This window comes from Gopherus evgoodei, chromosome 13, assembly GCF_007399415.2.
Source record: "Gopherus evgoodei ecotype Sinaloan lineage chromosome 13, rGopEvg1_v1.p, whole genome shotgun sequence".
NCBI classification, from domain to species: Eukaryota; Metazoa; Chordata; order Testudines; family Testudinidae; genus Gopherus; species Gopherus evgoodei.
The window spans coordinates 24,271,623-24,285,813 of NC_044334.1; the positions used below are offsets into that span (position 1 = coordinate 24,271,623).

The following is a 14,191-nucleotide window of genomic DNA, read 5'->3' on the forward strand; positions in this document are numbered from 1 at the left end:
GATTGGGAGAGGACCCTACTCCTTTCACTAGAGGAAAGATTGCTTTGAAGGCTAGTAATTTGGAGTGTCAGAGGATGGTTGATGAGACTTGTGCTCAGGTTGCTTGATTCCAGTGGCAGAGACTCCAGCGCTGAGGAGGGGTAGGGGAAGGTCTAGGACAACAACTGATCAGCATCTGGCTGCTAACCTGTCCATTCCTGCTGTCTTTCCACGAGACTCAGCCCATGGAACACCTTGGTTGAATCTGGCCCTCTTTTGTGTTACCTAGCAATAAATCAACTCCTTGCAGTAATTGTATTTGCTGTACAGCTCTGTGATTGAATCTGAAAGTACATTAGTAATAGAGAACAGGGGTAATTTTATGCCTAGGAATAACATGTGTAACTATGCAAGCTGAGAGAGAGGTAGTCCAGTCTCCTGCTCTGGGGTGTAATGCACACTTCCTGGAAGAATAGGAAGGAATTCTCTCCCCCCTCCCTGACATGCAGGCTGCACAGCTGGGGAGATGCACTGTCTTACTCTGAAGTTTCAGTTGCGTGTCACTGCTGGAGGAGGGATAACCAGACCTGAGAGACTCACGATGGTTCTGACAGTGTGGCAGACCTATGGTCTGTGTCCAGTTGATCTGTCTGTAGTGTCCTTCCACACTAGTACAGAAAATCCACACCGTGCTTAGGTGATGCCAGCAGAATCCTTTGACTGGACATTAAGCCAAGGGAAGTTGTACCTTCCATCTCACTAGGAGCAGCATCAGGCCCTAACTCTGAGGGCTGTTGCAAGGTGCCAGTCACCTCCTGGAAGGTGAGCACCCTCCGTTCCCACTGACTGTGCAACTCACAGGATCAGGCCTTTTACATGCAGTTGGTTGCTCTGCAGTATCCAACCACCTCTTCCATATCTCTCAGGTTTCCTTCTGCAGGGCAACACTGTGGATTTCTGAGCTTTCCCGCCCCCGTGCCTGGGGCGTTCCACTTGCCGTCCTGTAACGCTTTCTCACAAGGCTCCTCGGCAGCCGAGCAAGCCAGGAGGCGAAACAGCTGTGCCAGCAGACGAGAGTAACTAAGATGAATTGTGCGTTACCTAGAGTGCGGCGTAGCTCAGAGCTTTGGATGCGTCTCGATTTATGGCACCGTTGCCTTGAGCTGCCATCTCTCATTTATGGCATCAGCAAAAATCTTACAAGCTCGTGTTTATCCGGGAAGCTCATTGTGCTGTAGAGGACCCAAACACACACAAATTGCAGTTAGGATGTGATATAATAGAAACAGGCCATTCTTCGGTGGCCACAAAGATGAGCAGGAGTGGGCCAGATTCTGATTTGTTACACTGCTCTCATTCTGGAGTAACCCTGCAGGAGTTATTCTGGATATCGAAGATATCGTTTGCTTTTCTAAGGCTAGGAAATATGCCATGTCACTGCCCTGTGACTGAGTCAATGCTCACTTCTTATGGTGGCCACTTTTATGTTAATTAAATATCGAGTTAGTAGAATGAGGGCAGGTTTAACCTGCTGCAATACATGACAGCATTGCGTAGTTAAAGCTGATCCCAGTGTTCTGATAGTGATATTGCCAAGGACTTTTTGTAACTTTTTTTTTTTGGTACACCTTTGTAATCTCTTGAGAATTAAATGTAATTCTCTGTTAATATTGTCCTGTCCAGCTTGACAAACCTCTCCCCTTTTGTGTGCAATGGCGTTGCAATGGATCGTTCTGATTAACAGTGGCAGCTAACATTGCTCCTTCCCACTGGCAGAAATGGACACCCGGCAGAAGGAGGTTTGAGGGGCTGGGGTTAGAACAGCCAGGGTGGTGGGATTGGAACCCGCTGCTTTAAACAGCAGGAGGGTCTGAGGGGCATTGGCCAAGCAAGAGTAAAGAAGAGGAGTGCAGACCTGGATGTCGGGATTGAAACGCACTATGCAGGAGGCTGTGTCTGCTTCTGTGTCAGCCTCCTACGAGCACTTACTAAAAATCACATTAATTGTGGATTTTAACAAAAAATGAAACACTAACGAACCACTCCAGTTCCTCACCTTCTACCTACCCAGCCAGCGCTGGCTCTGTTCTTCCCTGTAAAGAAGCAGGTTACCAAACAAACAACTCTCCCTCTTCCCCAAAGCCTCAAATATCAAATTAATCCTTGGCTCTGCCTCTAGGAATCTATGTATAATGAAATCTAACACACGAGGCTCCTGAATTTTCATTACCCAGCTCATTGACTTGTGGCCTCTTTTTGTATTATTTTTTTTTTACTCCCCTGATCCTGTTTCTTTTATAATATTGTTTTTTTCCTTTGCTTTCCATGCATGAACACTGAATGCTTATACAGCCCTCCTCTGCTCTGGCCCATTGGGGCAGAATGGAAGGCTGGGACTCTTACATTCTTAATTAGGACCACGTGAAAAGGTTTTAGGGGCATAAGAGCCTGCTTATGTCTACATGTCTGAACCAGGGGTGGAGCCCTGAGTAGACTCATATTCCCGCCTGTGTTAAATATTAATGGCTGCATAGAATATTAAATGAATCAATCATAGCTTGAAATGGTCTAATCACTCTTGTTAAATGTTCTGGTAATAAAGCCATAAGGAACATTGCAGCAGCAGAGAGAAATTGCAAAACAGAGGGAGGAAGAGCAGGGGGCTACCTAAATATTTCTCCTCTGCAGCCATATGCTGTAATTAAGTGCAGCCCAGCATTAGCGCTGGATCATATTCAGTAGGAAATAGCAAAGAGCGACTCTCTGCTCCCTTTGTCTCAGGCTGGATTGTCAGAAATGTCAGTTTCCGCAGCTCTGAGCAGTAATGAGATTGCTGGGTTTTCCTAGTAGAGGAAGGGTGCTTGGGTGTCTCCTTCAATTCACCATGCCGAATCACAGCAGTGAGCGAACAGAGAGACCCACTAGAGTGCCGGCTGGCTCGCCTTGCCAAGGTAGATTTAGCTCCTCTTTTTAACGAGCTCAGAATGCAAGCTGGCTTGGACCAGAGATGTTCTTGGGAAAGCCCATGGTGAAAAAAGTCCTGATGGTGGAGGAAATTCTGTGGGTGACTGGCTAGGTATCACTGCTACAGTGAGCTGGAAATGAAGCAATCCCCCAGCATGGCACTAGGACAGAGCAGCATTGGGAGGGATCACCATTTTGGGTGAGAGGTAAATCAAGGCATTAACCATTTATGGCCTAGAGTCCATGGAACTTTTCAAAAGCAAGGAGGCAACCCTAACTGAGTTACATTCCTCCAGCCTAAATTCCCTGGTTACTTTAACCAGCTAAAGTTGTCCCTCATGATAACTTGGGTAGTCAGGTGCCTTTAGAAGCTCCCTCCTCCTCGTCCAAAGGAGTCACTTGACAGTTCAAGGGGGTTGGTCCGAGCCAAATGTACGTCTGGGCGCTGGGGTCCGTTACTAATGAAGGGGAGCTGGGAGGGTGAGCAGCAGCACGTTAACCTACCACATGACAGGGGATTTCTGTAGAGGGGAGAATGGAAGCATCCCAGAGCTCATGGACCACTAGCCGGGGAGCTGGCTTAGGAGACTGTGTTTGGGGATAGCTTAAAGAATGTGTTTTGCAGTTCGCTCATTTTTCGGCTCCTCCACCCCATGCCCCAAGTTGGTTGGGAAGGGGAAGGAAAATAGACCTTGTCTATATGTCTGAGTGGGGTCAGTAATCACAAAGTGATCCAGTTGCTTGGGCCCTGTGAAACTACTCTTTGGCTCTTAAGCAGACAACTGCATTTCTGTGATGGGCAAAATCATCCCATTGCAGTTCTCCCAAACCCGTGGCTAGCTGAACATGTTATTTTCCTCCAGGATGTTCTGATCATCAGAATTGTACTGTATCCTTTATACCCCCACCCCCTGTTCAGAGTCAATAGGCATGATTCACCTGCATGGGACTGTGGTGTTTTTTCATCTCCTGCGTGGGATGGGTGGGGGAGTTTTGACTCCCAGCAGCAAGCAATGGCTGTGCTGCAGCCGTCCTCTCTTGACAGCTCTTCTGGGCTGGGAGTGGCTCCAACTCTGGCCATGGTCCCATAGAAGCAGATGGACTCAGATTTGCTAAACCAGTGTATCTCCTAGGTGCCCCATCTCCTCTCATCCCAGCCAATGCCCTCTTGTTTCTGGGAGATGTACCTCCCACCCCCGCTACCTTCTGGAGACCCTTTCTGCCATCTGGGACCTGCAGCCCCAGTTCCACCCACTGGACCTACTAGTACAGTGAATCTAGCCCGATCTTTGGATGAAAGGGGCTGAAGGGGGTGCATCTTTTGAAGTGACAGCTGCAGGATCTGGTGGAGCCAGCGGGATGCCGCCAAGCCCTGGTGCTTCCCCCACAACGTTGAGCGGACAACGCCGCACGAAACAAAAGCGAGCTGGAAGTTAGCTCAAGTCACCACCATCCCATCTGCAAAAATCATTTCTTTCTGCGTTAAGGTTCCCTTGTTCTCAGCTGGGCCGTGTGTGACAGTCCCTCCTGACCTCCATCTGGGGACTGTGATGGATCCGCCTTCACATTTGTTTTTATTGCTTCTTCTCTTAGGCTAAAGTGCCACAACAAATGCACCAAAGAGGCCCCGCCCTGTCACATACTGATCATCCACCGTGGAGGTAAGAACCCCTTTACTAGCTTTGGCTTCCTTGATGTTTTTGCCAGGCAAAAATTTTCAAAAGCGCCTAAGTGAGTTAGGAGCCTGAATCCCCATTGACAGCCAGTGGGACTTAGGCTCCTACCTCACATAGGCCCTTTTGAAAATGTTACCGACCGTCTTTTCCGCTTATAGGGAGACGAGCTGTCCGATGCGAGGCAGATTTGCATTCCAAACCACTTCCACCCACCCTCCCCCTGCCACCTTTTCTTTTCAGATTCCCCACAACGCGGGGTAAGTGCAACAGGTTTGAGCCTTTTGCTAACATTGAAAGCTGGCCTGGGTGGAAGTTTGGGAGCCTAGCTCTGCGATGGCTCTGTTGATGCATGCGGGTCTCATTTCACGACATGAAACAGCAGCGTTAATGTCAGGCATTGGCACATTCAGATGCTAATTGTGCTATTGAAATTGTCTGCTTTCCTCTCCTCCAGGAGCGCTGTTCATAAATATGAAAAGGAACGGGGCACATTTACATGTCCAGAAGGGAGGCTTTGCACCAGGAAGAGTTTTTTCTGTTCATTCAAATTCTGGCTACATGTTCCTAGGGCAAAAGGGGGTGGTGGTGGTTTGAGATTACCTAGGGGGAATTAATTTAAATTAAAATAAACTGAAATTAAGATTCCAAAATATGCATATAATTTTAGCTCTAATAAGGCCGTCAGAGTATGTTAAATACCAACTGATTATTAAAAACATAGTCATTGAGAATAACCCTTTTTGCTATTTTAAAAAAAAAATAAGTTACTTTTTGCACCTAAGGAGGCCAGCTGAGCTCTGGAATCTAAAATTCAGAATGGGGCATCATCTAATTCAGAGGTGATTCACTTCTTTTCACATGTGGATTCCCTGTAGCACCCCTGGTGGTAGGGAAGAGACAGGACTCCACTAGAGTGAATATTAAAAGGATAGTTTTGTTCTGTGACTCTTTGACTCAAACAGACCCTGTGGTTCTCTCTAGCTCCCAGACTGACTAATGGCCAGTGCTGCCAGCGTCTCCCAAAGTCCTGGCCTGGAGCAAGCAGTCTTGGACAGGGCTGATGATTACTCGCCCAGCCTCGGGGCTTCTTTGTTAACTTAGCTGCCCTTCCAGTTGCTGGCTTTGTCCACCATTTCTCATGCCAACTTTTCGGCAGGTTATTTCCTTGTTGATTCCTCTGTCCCCGTGAGCTGTTGGCAGTAACAGAGAGCAGGGAAGAGCAGGTGACTGTGCTCATCTGGGCTGCAGGCATGAGAACTCCAGTATCACTGTTGAGCACTGTCCTGGGAGATATTAGACCCGGGGGGCCGTGGAGTAGTAGCATCATAGCAGATGTGAGGAGCCCTTCCCGGCGGAAGAGCTCTGGGTTGCTGCTCAATAATTCGTCATAAAATCCACCCTTGGGAAAACTACACCTAAGAGTCGAGTGGAAGTAGGGAAGGGCTGTCCTGCTCCCTGTGGGAAAGCGGAGAAGCTTCTAAACATGGAGGCAATGGGGGCCATAGGAAAAATAGGTTGGGGAGGAGCAAGGAGGAAAGCAGGCAGGTGTTGGGTAAGATTGGCGAAAAGGGGTCTGAGACTGTCCTGAAACGGGAGTGAGGTCCCCACGCTAGGGCTCATTGGAGCAAGGGCCCAGTTGCCTGCTCAGCTAAGACATGGGGATGGGATCCCGGAAACATGAGTGGTGGCAGGGCAGAAGTTTGCATCGGGATGAAGCTCAAGATAGAGGCCTCAAATATAGCCAGAGTCTATGCCATTGTCTGCCTTGGCCACCCCTGGACATGTGCTAGTGGAGCAATGGGAGAGGGTGGAGCGATTTCGCAGTCCACAAGGGCTAGTGCTCATAGCAGGAGAGCAAAAGAGTTTTAGCAGTCAGAGAATAAACACTTAAACTGCCCCTGACCTGGGGGTGGAGGGTGGGGTGGAGTGTGACCTTCCCAGGCATGGTGACATGCCGCAAGCCCAGGAGAGGATGAGCAGAGCTTGAGCTTAACTCCTCCTTCCCTGCTGCATACAGCAACAAGGCCCCGTTGTCTCACTGCTACAGATCAGGAGGCATTCGACTGAAATGAGTGGAAAGCTGACATAATGCAGAGAATCACATCACAGCCAGGAAAGAGGGTCTAGTCATCATGGTGCAGAATAGCTCGTAGTGTGTCTTGCTCACAAATATTGGCTTCTCTCTGGGTCAGGAGACGGTTCACATAAACCACCTTCTGCACTGATGACATTAGCTGTGTGATCAAAATAAACCACCTTGTTCCTCCTTGAGCTGGGAGCCGCCGCCTGGCAGGATGAAATTCACCCTGGGCACTACTTAAGTGCCACTTGAGCCCTTCGGCATCTAGTCCGATTGGATCCTCAGTGTGTTCTGATTGGCTGAGGAAGGTTCTAATTGTGGTGGGGGTGGAGAGGAGTGTAGATACAATCTGGCTTCAGCTGGCACTCTATGTTCCAAATGTCCCAAGTCGTTATGGTCCCACGGTGGGGAAATTGACAGTTTCTGGAGGAAGGTTAAGCTGTATAGTGAAGAGGTTACTTTGGGGTTTAGCTTAGGTATTTTTAGAAATTCAAGAAGCAGACCTGGATTGTCTTCCACGTGCAGGGCTCTTATGGAGAGTGACCTGCACTCAGGCCTGAAGTTTTGTTTTGAAGCTTTGATGTCTCTCTCTCTTTTTTTTCTTCTTCAATTCCTTCCCTTATCTCCCTTCTTCATCCAGCAAGATTAGTCCGGACAGAATCTGTGCCGTGTGACATCAACAATCCTTTACGAAAGCCCCCCAGGTATTCCGACCTGCACGTCAGCCAGACCCTTCCCAAGACCAACAAAATCAGCAAGGTGAGGCATACCCTCCTCCTCCCAGTGGGTTGTGCAGTCCCTCAGAGCCCTTCTCCATGCTGGTACATTGTGACTAATGCACAGGAACAAATGCAAATGCAAATCCTAGGTAATGAGCGAGATGTCAATGGCTTCAAGACATGCGGGGACATGGGTGGGGTTCCTTACCCCTAGGGTGACCAGACAGCAAGTATGAAAAATTGAGACAGGGAGTGAGGGGTAATAGGAGCCTATATAAGAAAAAGATCCCAAAATTGGGACTGTCCCTATAAAATCTGGACATCTGGTCACCCTACTTACCCACTGCCTACCCTCTCCAAAAGAACCAGGAAGTAGTCGTGGTGGCTGGTGTGACCATCTGGTTATGGTATCAGAGTCATGGTCAGAAGTGAAACTAAGCTGGTTCTGGCTGGTATGGTGTACCGGTAAGAACGTGGCTGCCGGCTCGGGCTGGAACAGCGTACAGGTAAGAAAGTGGCTGCTGGCTCGGGCCGGTACACAGACAATCACAATCGGAGGAGGCTCCCAGCTGCCTCCGCTACCCCAGGGCCCTGGCCTTTGGCGGAGCTTTAAAGCTTTAAAGCTGGCATACTGGCTTACTTTCACCTCTGCTCCCGCCTGAGGCCTGCCCCTTCTGGGGGCCCAAAGCCACCTGCCACACCTTGCCCAGGAGCCCGGCTGCCCTGCATACCAATAAGTCCTTTAGATTACTTTCACCCCCATCATGGTTACCGTAGTCTGTTGGGATACTGCATTTGGGGAAGTACGAAGCAGGCACAGACAAGCTGTTGAGAGACCATAGTCCTGCTTCTGTGCTGGTGACCTTAATTCGAAAGCATCAGGGATGAGAAATGCTGAAAGGTGGCGAAGAAATACTGCCCCTAAGCAAGCTGCTTGTCAGAGTTTTCCAAGAGGCATGGGCAGCTTTTAAGTGTAGTCATAAACTGGGCATTAAAAGGTGCCAAGTGTGCAATCCTAGTGGATCAGAGCTTGTGAAGTTACACAAAAACTGTTCAGCTCTTTGCAGTAGGTCAGTACTCCTTAGGCTGAGCAGAATTTGGCCCATGCAATTCACTCCAAAGTACATGCAAGCAAGCCCCCACCTTGAATTCAAGTGGATGCCAGGGGTGCAAGTCAGAGCAGAATTTGGCCCCAAATCTGTGGAATCTCACTCCTGATTGCTGTTACTTAACTGCCCACTCTCTTGACTGGACCCAACTGTCATGTGCTGAGCCCTTTCGGGAAGGAAAACTGGTCTTGTGGTGCAAGCCCAGAACTCTGGAAGTCATGTGACCTCTGTTTCTATTCCTTGTTCTATCACTAACTCGGGGTGTGATCTTGGGCAAATCACTTAACCTCTCTCTGCCTTGGTTTCCCCATCCATAACATAGGAATGCTACTGATTTCCTACCTCCCAGGAAGGTTCTGAAGCTTAATCCATTTGGATAGAAAGCTCCATAAAATTCAACATGCTGTTACTGTTTGGCCCCTTTTTAGTTCAGGGGCAAGAATTTCTTGACCTATTTTCCACAGGAAAAGCAGTGACTCCCTCTGTACTTCACCCTTACGGTGTATGGCTCAGTCCTCCTTCCATCAAAGTCCATGGGACTGTTGCAGGTGGCCATTGTCTGCCTGGAAGGATCAGAAGTTAGGAGGTGTTAATCTGTTGGGAAATGTTTGTGTGCTTTGCTGAGGGAGGGCCTGTTTACATGTGGAGCTAGTGAGGAGGAGCTGTTCCTGAATAACTCCATCGCTGAACACCCTTCTTCTGGAATAAGTTGTTCTGGGACAGCAGGAACTCAGAGGCAAGTGGTGCATTTCCTTACTTGGGTATAAGGGAGGTGGGAGGAGATGTCTAGAGAAATGAAGGATGTAGGGTACGGACTGTGCAGTCCTCATAGAGGAACCTTTGGAACAGCCAAGCCTGAGATTTCCCCTCACCATCCCAATACCCAGGAAAAGCCCTGACTATTAAAGAGCACCCAATAGCACCAATTCCCAGGTGTGATTCTCTTTGGAAGGAATGCATGCATGACCGCTCCAGCACCAGGAGAGTGTTTGGAAGGGCAAGGGCATGTGACTAGTTTTAGGACCCAGTGGGTAGGTGCAGAGCTATTCTGCTGATTCACCTTGACAGTTAGACCAGATGAGTCTCTGCAGTTCCACATCAGGGGTATAAAGGACTGAACATCTCCACAAGACTAGAGAGCCAGAGGGAGGGACAGGATATCTGGCTTTTATAAACTCTTAAGTTTGCAAGTGCAGCCCTGCCTTAGGGCTCCGGTACTTCAGTTAAAATTGAAGGCAAATTCCAGGAAGTCTGTGTCTTCATTAGGGGAAGAAAACTGTTCTTAACTGGAGTTAGCTAAGCTAACACTTTAGGTCCAGTTTTCTTTTTCTTAACTCAGCCTGGTAACTCAGGTGAAAACTGCAGACTCCTTTGTCTTCCCTAGGATTTTACCTGGCATTAGCTAACCCATGATAAGAACGCACCTTTTTCTCCTAGCAGAGAAAAGGCTGAAGAAGCAGTGACCTGGTGAATGTGAGAACTCCAGCCAGGCACGAAGCCACAGTCACAAACCTGCCTACCTCAGCCCCGATGGGCTGCACTTACCTACCAAAGAATATGTCGTATGCACTCGCTGATGCATCTTCCTCTCTCCTGTCAGTGCTCCCACTCCTCTCCTCTGCCCCATTGGATTCCTTCATCTTCTGGCCTCTCCTCTGTAGCCTTAAGAACTCTTAAGGACGGACACTTGTAGGTTGTGCTGTGAGTGCCACAACTTGTGCTGGCTGCACAGCGTGAGGCTGAGCCGCGTGAAGGTGAGGAGCTGCTGCTTATGCCTCGTTCAGTTCAGAAGCAAATGTTACCTTATAACAGGCCAGCTGGAACACAGTGAGTCCTTGAGAATATAGTGTGAAAGAAGCACCGGTGGCTGCCTGTTGAGTACAGCTGATCACAGCCTGCAAAGATCTCTGTAGGGCAACAGGGCTGGCTACCCCACTTCATGTGTACTTACAGATCACCCAGACATGAGTGACTTAAATCCTACAACACTCCCATGTGGTATATAGGTATCACCTCCTCCATTTTTCAGAGAGCAAAACTGATGTTGGGGCACATGGGTTACGTTTACAAATGCTGGTTCACTTGCGGTGCCTTGGTTCCGGGGTGCCTAACACGAGACACCGTGGGTCTGACTTTCAGAAGAGCTGGGCACCTGCAGCTCCCAGCGACTTCAGCTAGAGCTTGGGACGTGCAGCACTTTTGCAAAACAGGCTCCAGGAATCTGACACTGCGCATGTGAAAATCGGGAACGCTTTAAGGCTAAGCGACTTGCCCAAGAGGAGTGAGTGGCATAGCCAGGGGAGGAGCCCAGGAGTCCTGAATCCCTGAGACCTTTCTCCCCTAGAACATGAAATGCACAAAGCATTGGGAAAGGATGAGCCAGTGTTGACCATGGATGTCTTACCTTTATTATAGCTCCCTCCTCGCTACCCTGCATTTACTGCTATGGATGTCACTTCCCCGTGAAAGGGAAGAGGGGAAAGTGAGCTCTCCCTGGGCTATTCAGCTGGGAGTTGAGCTTTGGTGAAGTGTCTTCCATCTGAGGATCTCAGTCAGTAATTGAGCTTCCCAACAAGTGTTTGAACTGCCATTAGCCTCTAGGAAAATAGGGCATGGAGATCAGCGACTTGCCCAAGACCATGGAATTTGTCAGAGTTCAGCCTACAGCCCAGATTGCCTGACCCCATTGCGCTGCGGTAACTAGTAGGTGACACTGCCTCTCTGGCTGTATAATCTGATTATTCATGACTATCTTATGCGACTTTAAAGGAGAGGCTCCAAATCCTTCCTCTTTGATCTGAAGAATAAATTTGAGGTCAGGGCCAGATCCTGCTCCCCTCTAAGTCAGCAGCAAAACTGCCATGAGTAGTCCTCACATTCTGAAACTCTCCCAGCTGGTTTCTTAGAGGCTCTGTACCTTCTCGTTCGGGCTGCTTGGTGGCATTGCCTGCGGATGCCGACAAGGATCATTACCCTGTCTGCTATGGAAACATGGTTACTTTGGAGTGTGTGTGTGGCTAGGGGAGGAGGGGCCGGTCTGGCAGACTTTCCTCTTTGCAACAGCACCTTCCAGTTTGCTCAGTGGTCTGTTCAGCCATCTGCTGGGGCAAAACTTCGCAGATGGCTCGTTGGGTTTCCAGGCACGTCTGCTTCTCCAAAACACGAAGGGACTGATCTGTATTTCAACAAATCTGGTTGAAACTGAATAGAAACCTGTTTAGGGGGTTGTAAACCAATGAATCATAAAGAGCTGCGCTAATTGAAGAAGCAGGCCCTGGCCCTATACAATAAGTGGAGATGCTCAGACCGCTTCTCTAACGAGGGCAGTAGTTCCGCTGCAGAGCAGACACTGCAAACACAACATGTATTGGGCTCTTTCTTTTAAACGCTTTCCCCCTACTGTTGCTCTAGGTCTTCTTTATTTCTTAGGAAAGATATGGACTTTTTTACAGTCTCTGGTCCAAATTTTGCTCTCTCTTCCCCTGGTGTAAATCTGGAGTAGTTTCATTGGCCTCAAGCGTTACTCCAGATTTGCACCGGTGTAATGGAAAGCAGCACTTGGCTCACCACCTTCCCACCCTCCCTGTCAGAGCTGCTGTATATGAACGGCAGTAAGCTGGGGCTGAGATTAGCTGGGACATAGAGTATCTAACTCTGCACCTGTTGGGTTTTCAGTGTGTTTGCCATCAGGGGAAAGGCAGCGTTTGTCAATGTTATTTGCTTTAACAGCTTAAAAATGAAATGGAATCAGTGCCGTCGAAATGGCTTGTGTTCCACCAGTTCTGCTTGTAACTCTCCAGAGGCAACAAATCGAACCTGAACCTCTGTGCTCTCCAGGCTGTCTAAAACGTTAGTAAAAAATATTAAAAAATAAAACCTACAGAAGCACAACAACTTGATCATGTTCCTGCAGGGTCCATGGATGCTGATAAGCCCAGACCTAACCACGCACCTGGCTGGTTCTTTCTCCTGCTCTGTGATAGTAATGGTAATGGTGCTCAGATTTATTCTGGATTAAATTTGACAGAGCCTGTTGAGTCCAGCTCTGTCTAATAGAGAACTTAGAAGCTCCAACAAGGGATGGGTCAGGCAGCATATGGCTTTTCATTCATTCTGAATGACAAATTTCAAAGTCTTGCTGGCTGGCTGTGCCTATACCTAGAAGTTTAAAGGTCAGATTTTCAGAGATGCTGAGCACCTTTTCAAATCAGTCAATAAGGGGTCTTCGGCACACCTTTCCTCTGCGACTCTGCTGTTCCAGGGTCAGCTGGATACTGGATGATTCTCTCTGGGATGCAACCTCTAAACCTGCAGCTCTTGGAAAATTCCAAATGGTAAAATTACCTGATATTTTTAGGGTGCAAATTATTTCTATAGGTCCCCAAGCAATAGCAGACCCATATGGGAGTTCACAAGCAAAAAAAGCTACAGGTTTCTTTCAGTGAATTGTGTCATTTTGGGCCCATCATACTTCATCTTAACAGAGGTCATCATGGGAAGCAGGCTGGGCAGTGGGTAGGGCACTGAACAGGACTCAGGTGACCAGTGTTTTCTTCCTGGCTCTGCTACTAGCCTGCTAGATGATGTGGTGCAAATTACTTCACCTCTTTTATGCCTCAGTTTCCCTATCTATAAAATGGGTATAATGATGCCCATCATGTAAAGCACTTTCAGCGCTATGGATGAATTGTTATATATGTATTTTATTTTGCCTCTGCCACCATAAAATCACATCAGCCTTAGACAGCTTGTAAAATTAAATAGAATATTTCCCATTAGGCCAAGTAATAGCTTCTATTTTGACACCTACTTCTATTTAAAAAATAGCCCCCCCCATATCCTATTGTCTTACCACCCCACTTCAGCCCAGCCTCCTGCACCAGTTAATGGCAATGATGCTTGTTTTCTGTATGAATGTGACTGTAAGCTCTGTGGGGCAGGGATCTCCTCTTTCATATCTCTAAAGCTTCTTAGCACCAATGGTGCTATACAAATAAGAGCACAAATCTTCAGTTCTACTTGCTCCCAGAGCTGACTTGGAAAAACCCTCAGGACGAGGTGCTGTAAATAAAGTAGAGCACTGTGTTCCCTGAAATGTCACCTCCGTTTAGGCTTGTTTGAGCCCCTCTTGGTGACCTGCTTGTGACTTTGGCCAAGATTTTCATAGTGACCAAAGATTTTGGGTTCAGCTTGAGACAGCTTAGTGGGGACTGATGTTCAGAGAGACGGTGATCAGCAGTGTTCTCTAGAGGGCACTGTCTGTGCTGAGACAGGGAGAATGGCTGGCTGAGGCGCACTCTTTCCTGGGGAGCCAAGTTAAGAACAAGCCGCGGGTTATAAAACACCTTCGTTTGGCTCACCCTGAAGTTGTGTCTCTTGCCTCAGTGAAATGGCCCACGAGGCAGGATCAGTCAAGAGAGATTAACAGGCAGTGAGGAGAACGGGACGGTGTTTTGTATTGAGAACACTGACCAGTGCTTGCAAACGTAGGTGCGTGAAGTTAGACACGTACATCGCCTAGCCAATGGTTTCATTTCCAGGCATGCCGAGTGTCCATAATGGCTGCTGACATCAGTAGATGCTGCCAGGGGCCCAGCACCCTGAACATCCAACCAAGTATGTCAGTGTCCGACTTCTCACCATGGCCTTCCCATGTGACTAGTT

At 48.3% G+C, this 14,191-nt stretch overlaps 1 protein-coding gene across 1 annotated transcript in view; it reads left to right on the top strand.

Annotated features, from left to right (window-relative positions):
• Positions 1-14,191, top strand: part of KSR2 (kinase suppressor of ras 2) — a 288,342-nt gene that overhangs the window by 169,291 nt on the left and 104,860 nt on the right. Inside the window, 3 exon segments of the mRNA XM_030583327.1 lie at positions 4,537-4,604; positions 4,778-4,876; positions 7,340-7,458. Coding sequence (XP_030439187.1) covers positions 4,537-4,604; positions 4,778-4,876; positions 7,340-7,458 — 286 coding nt within the window.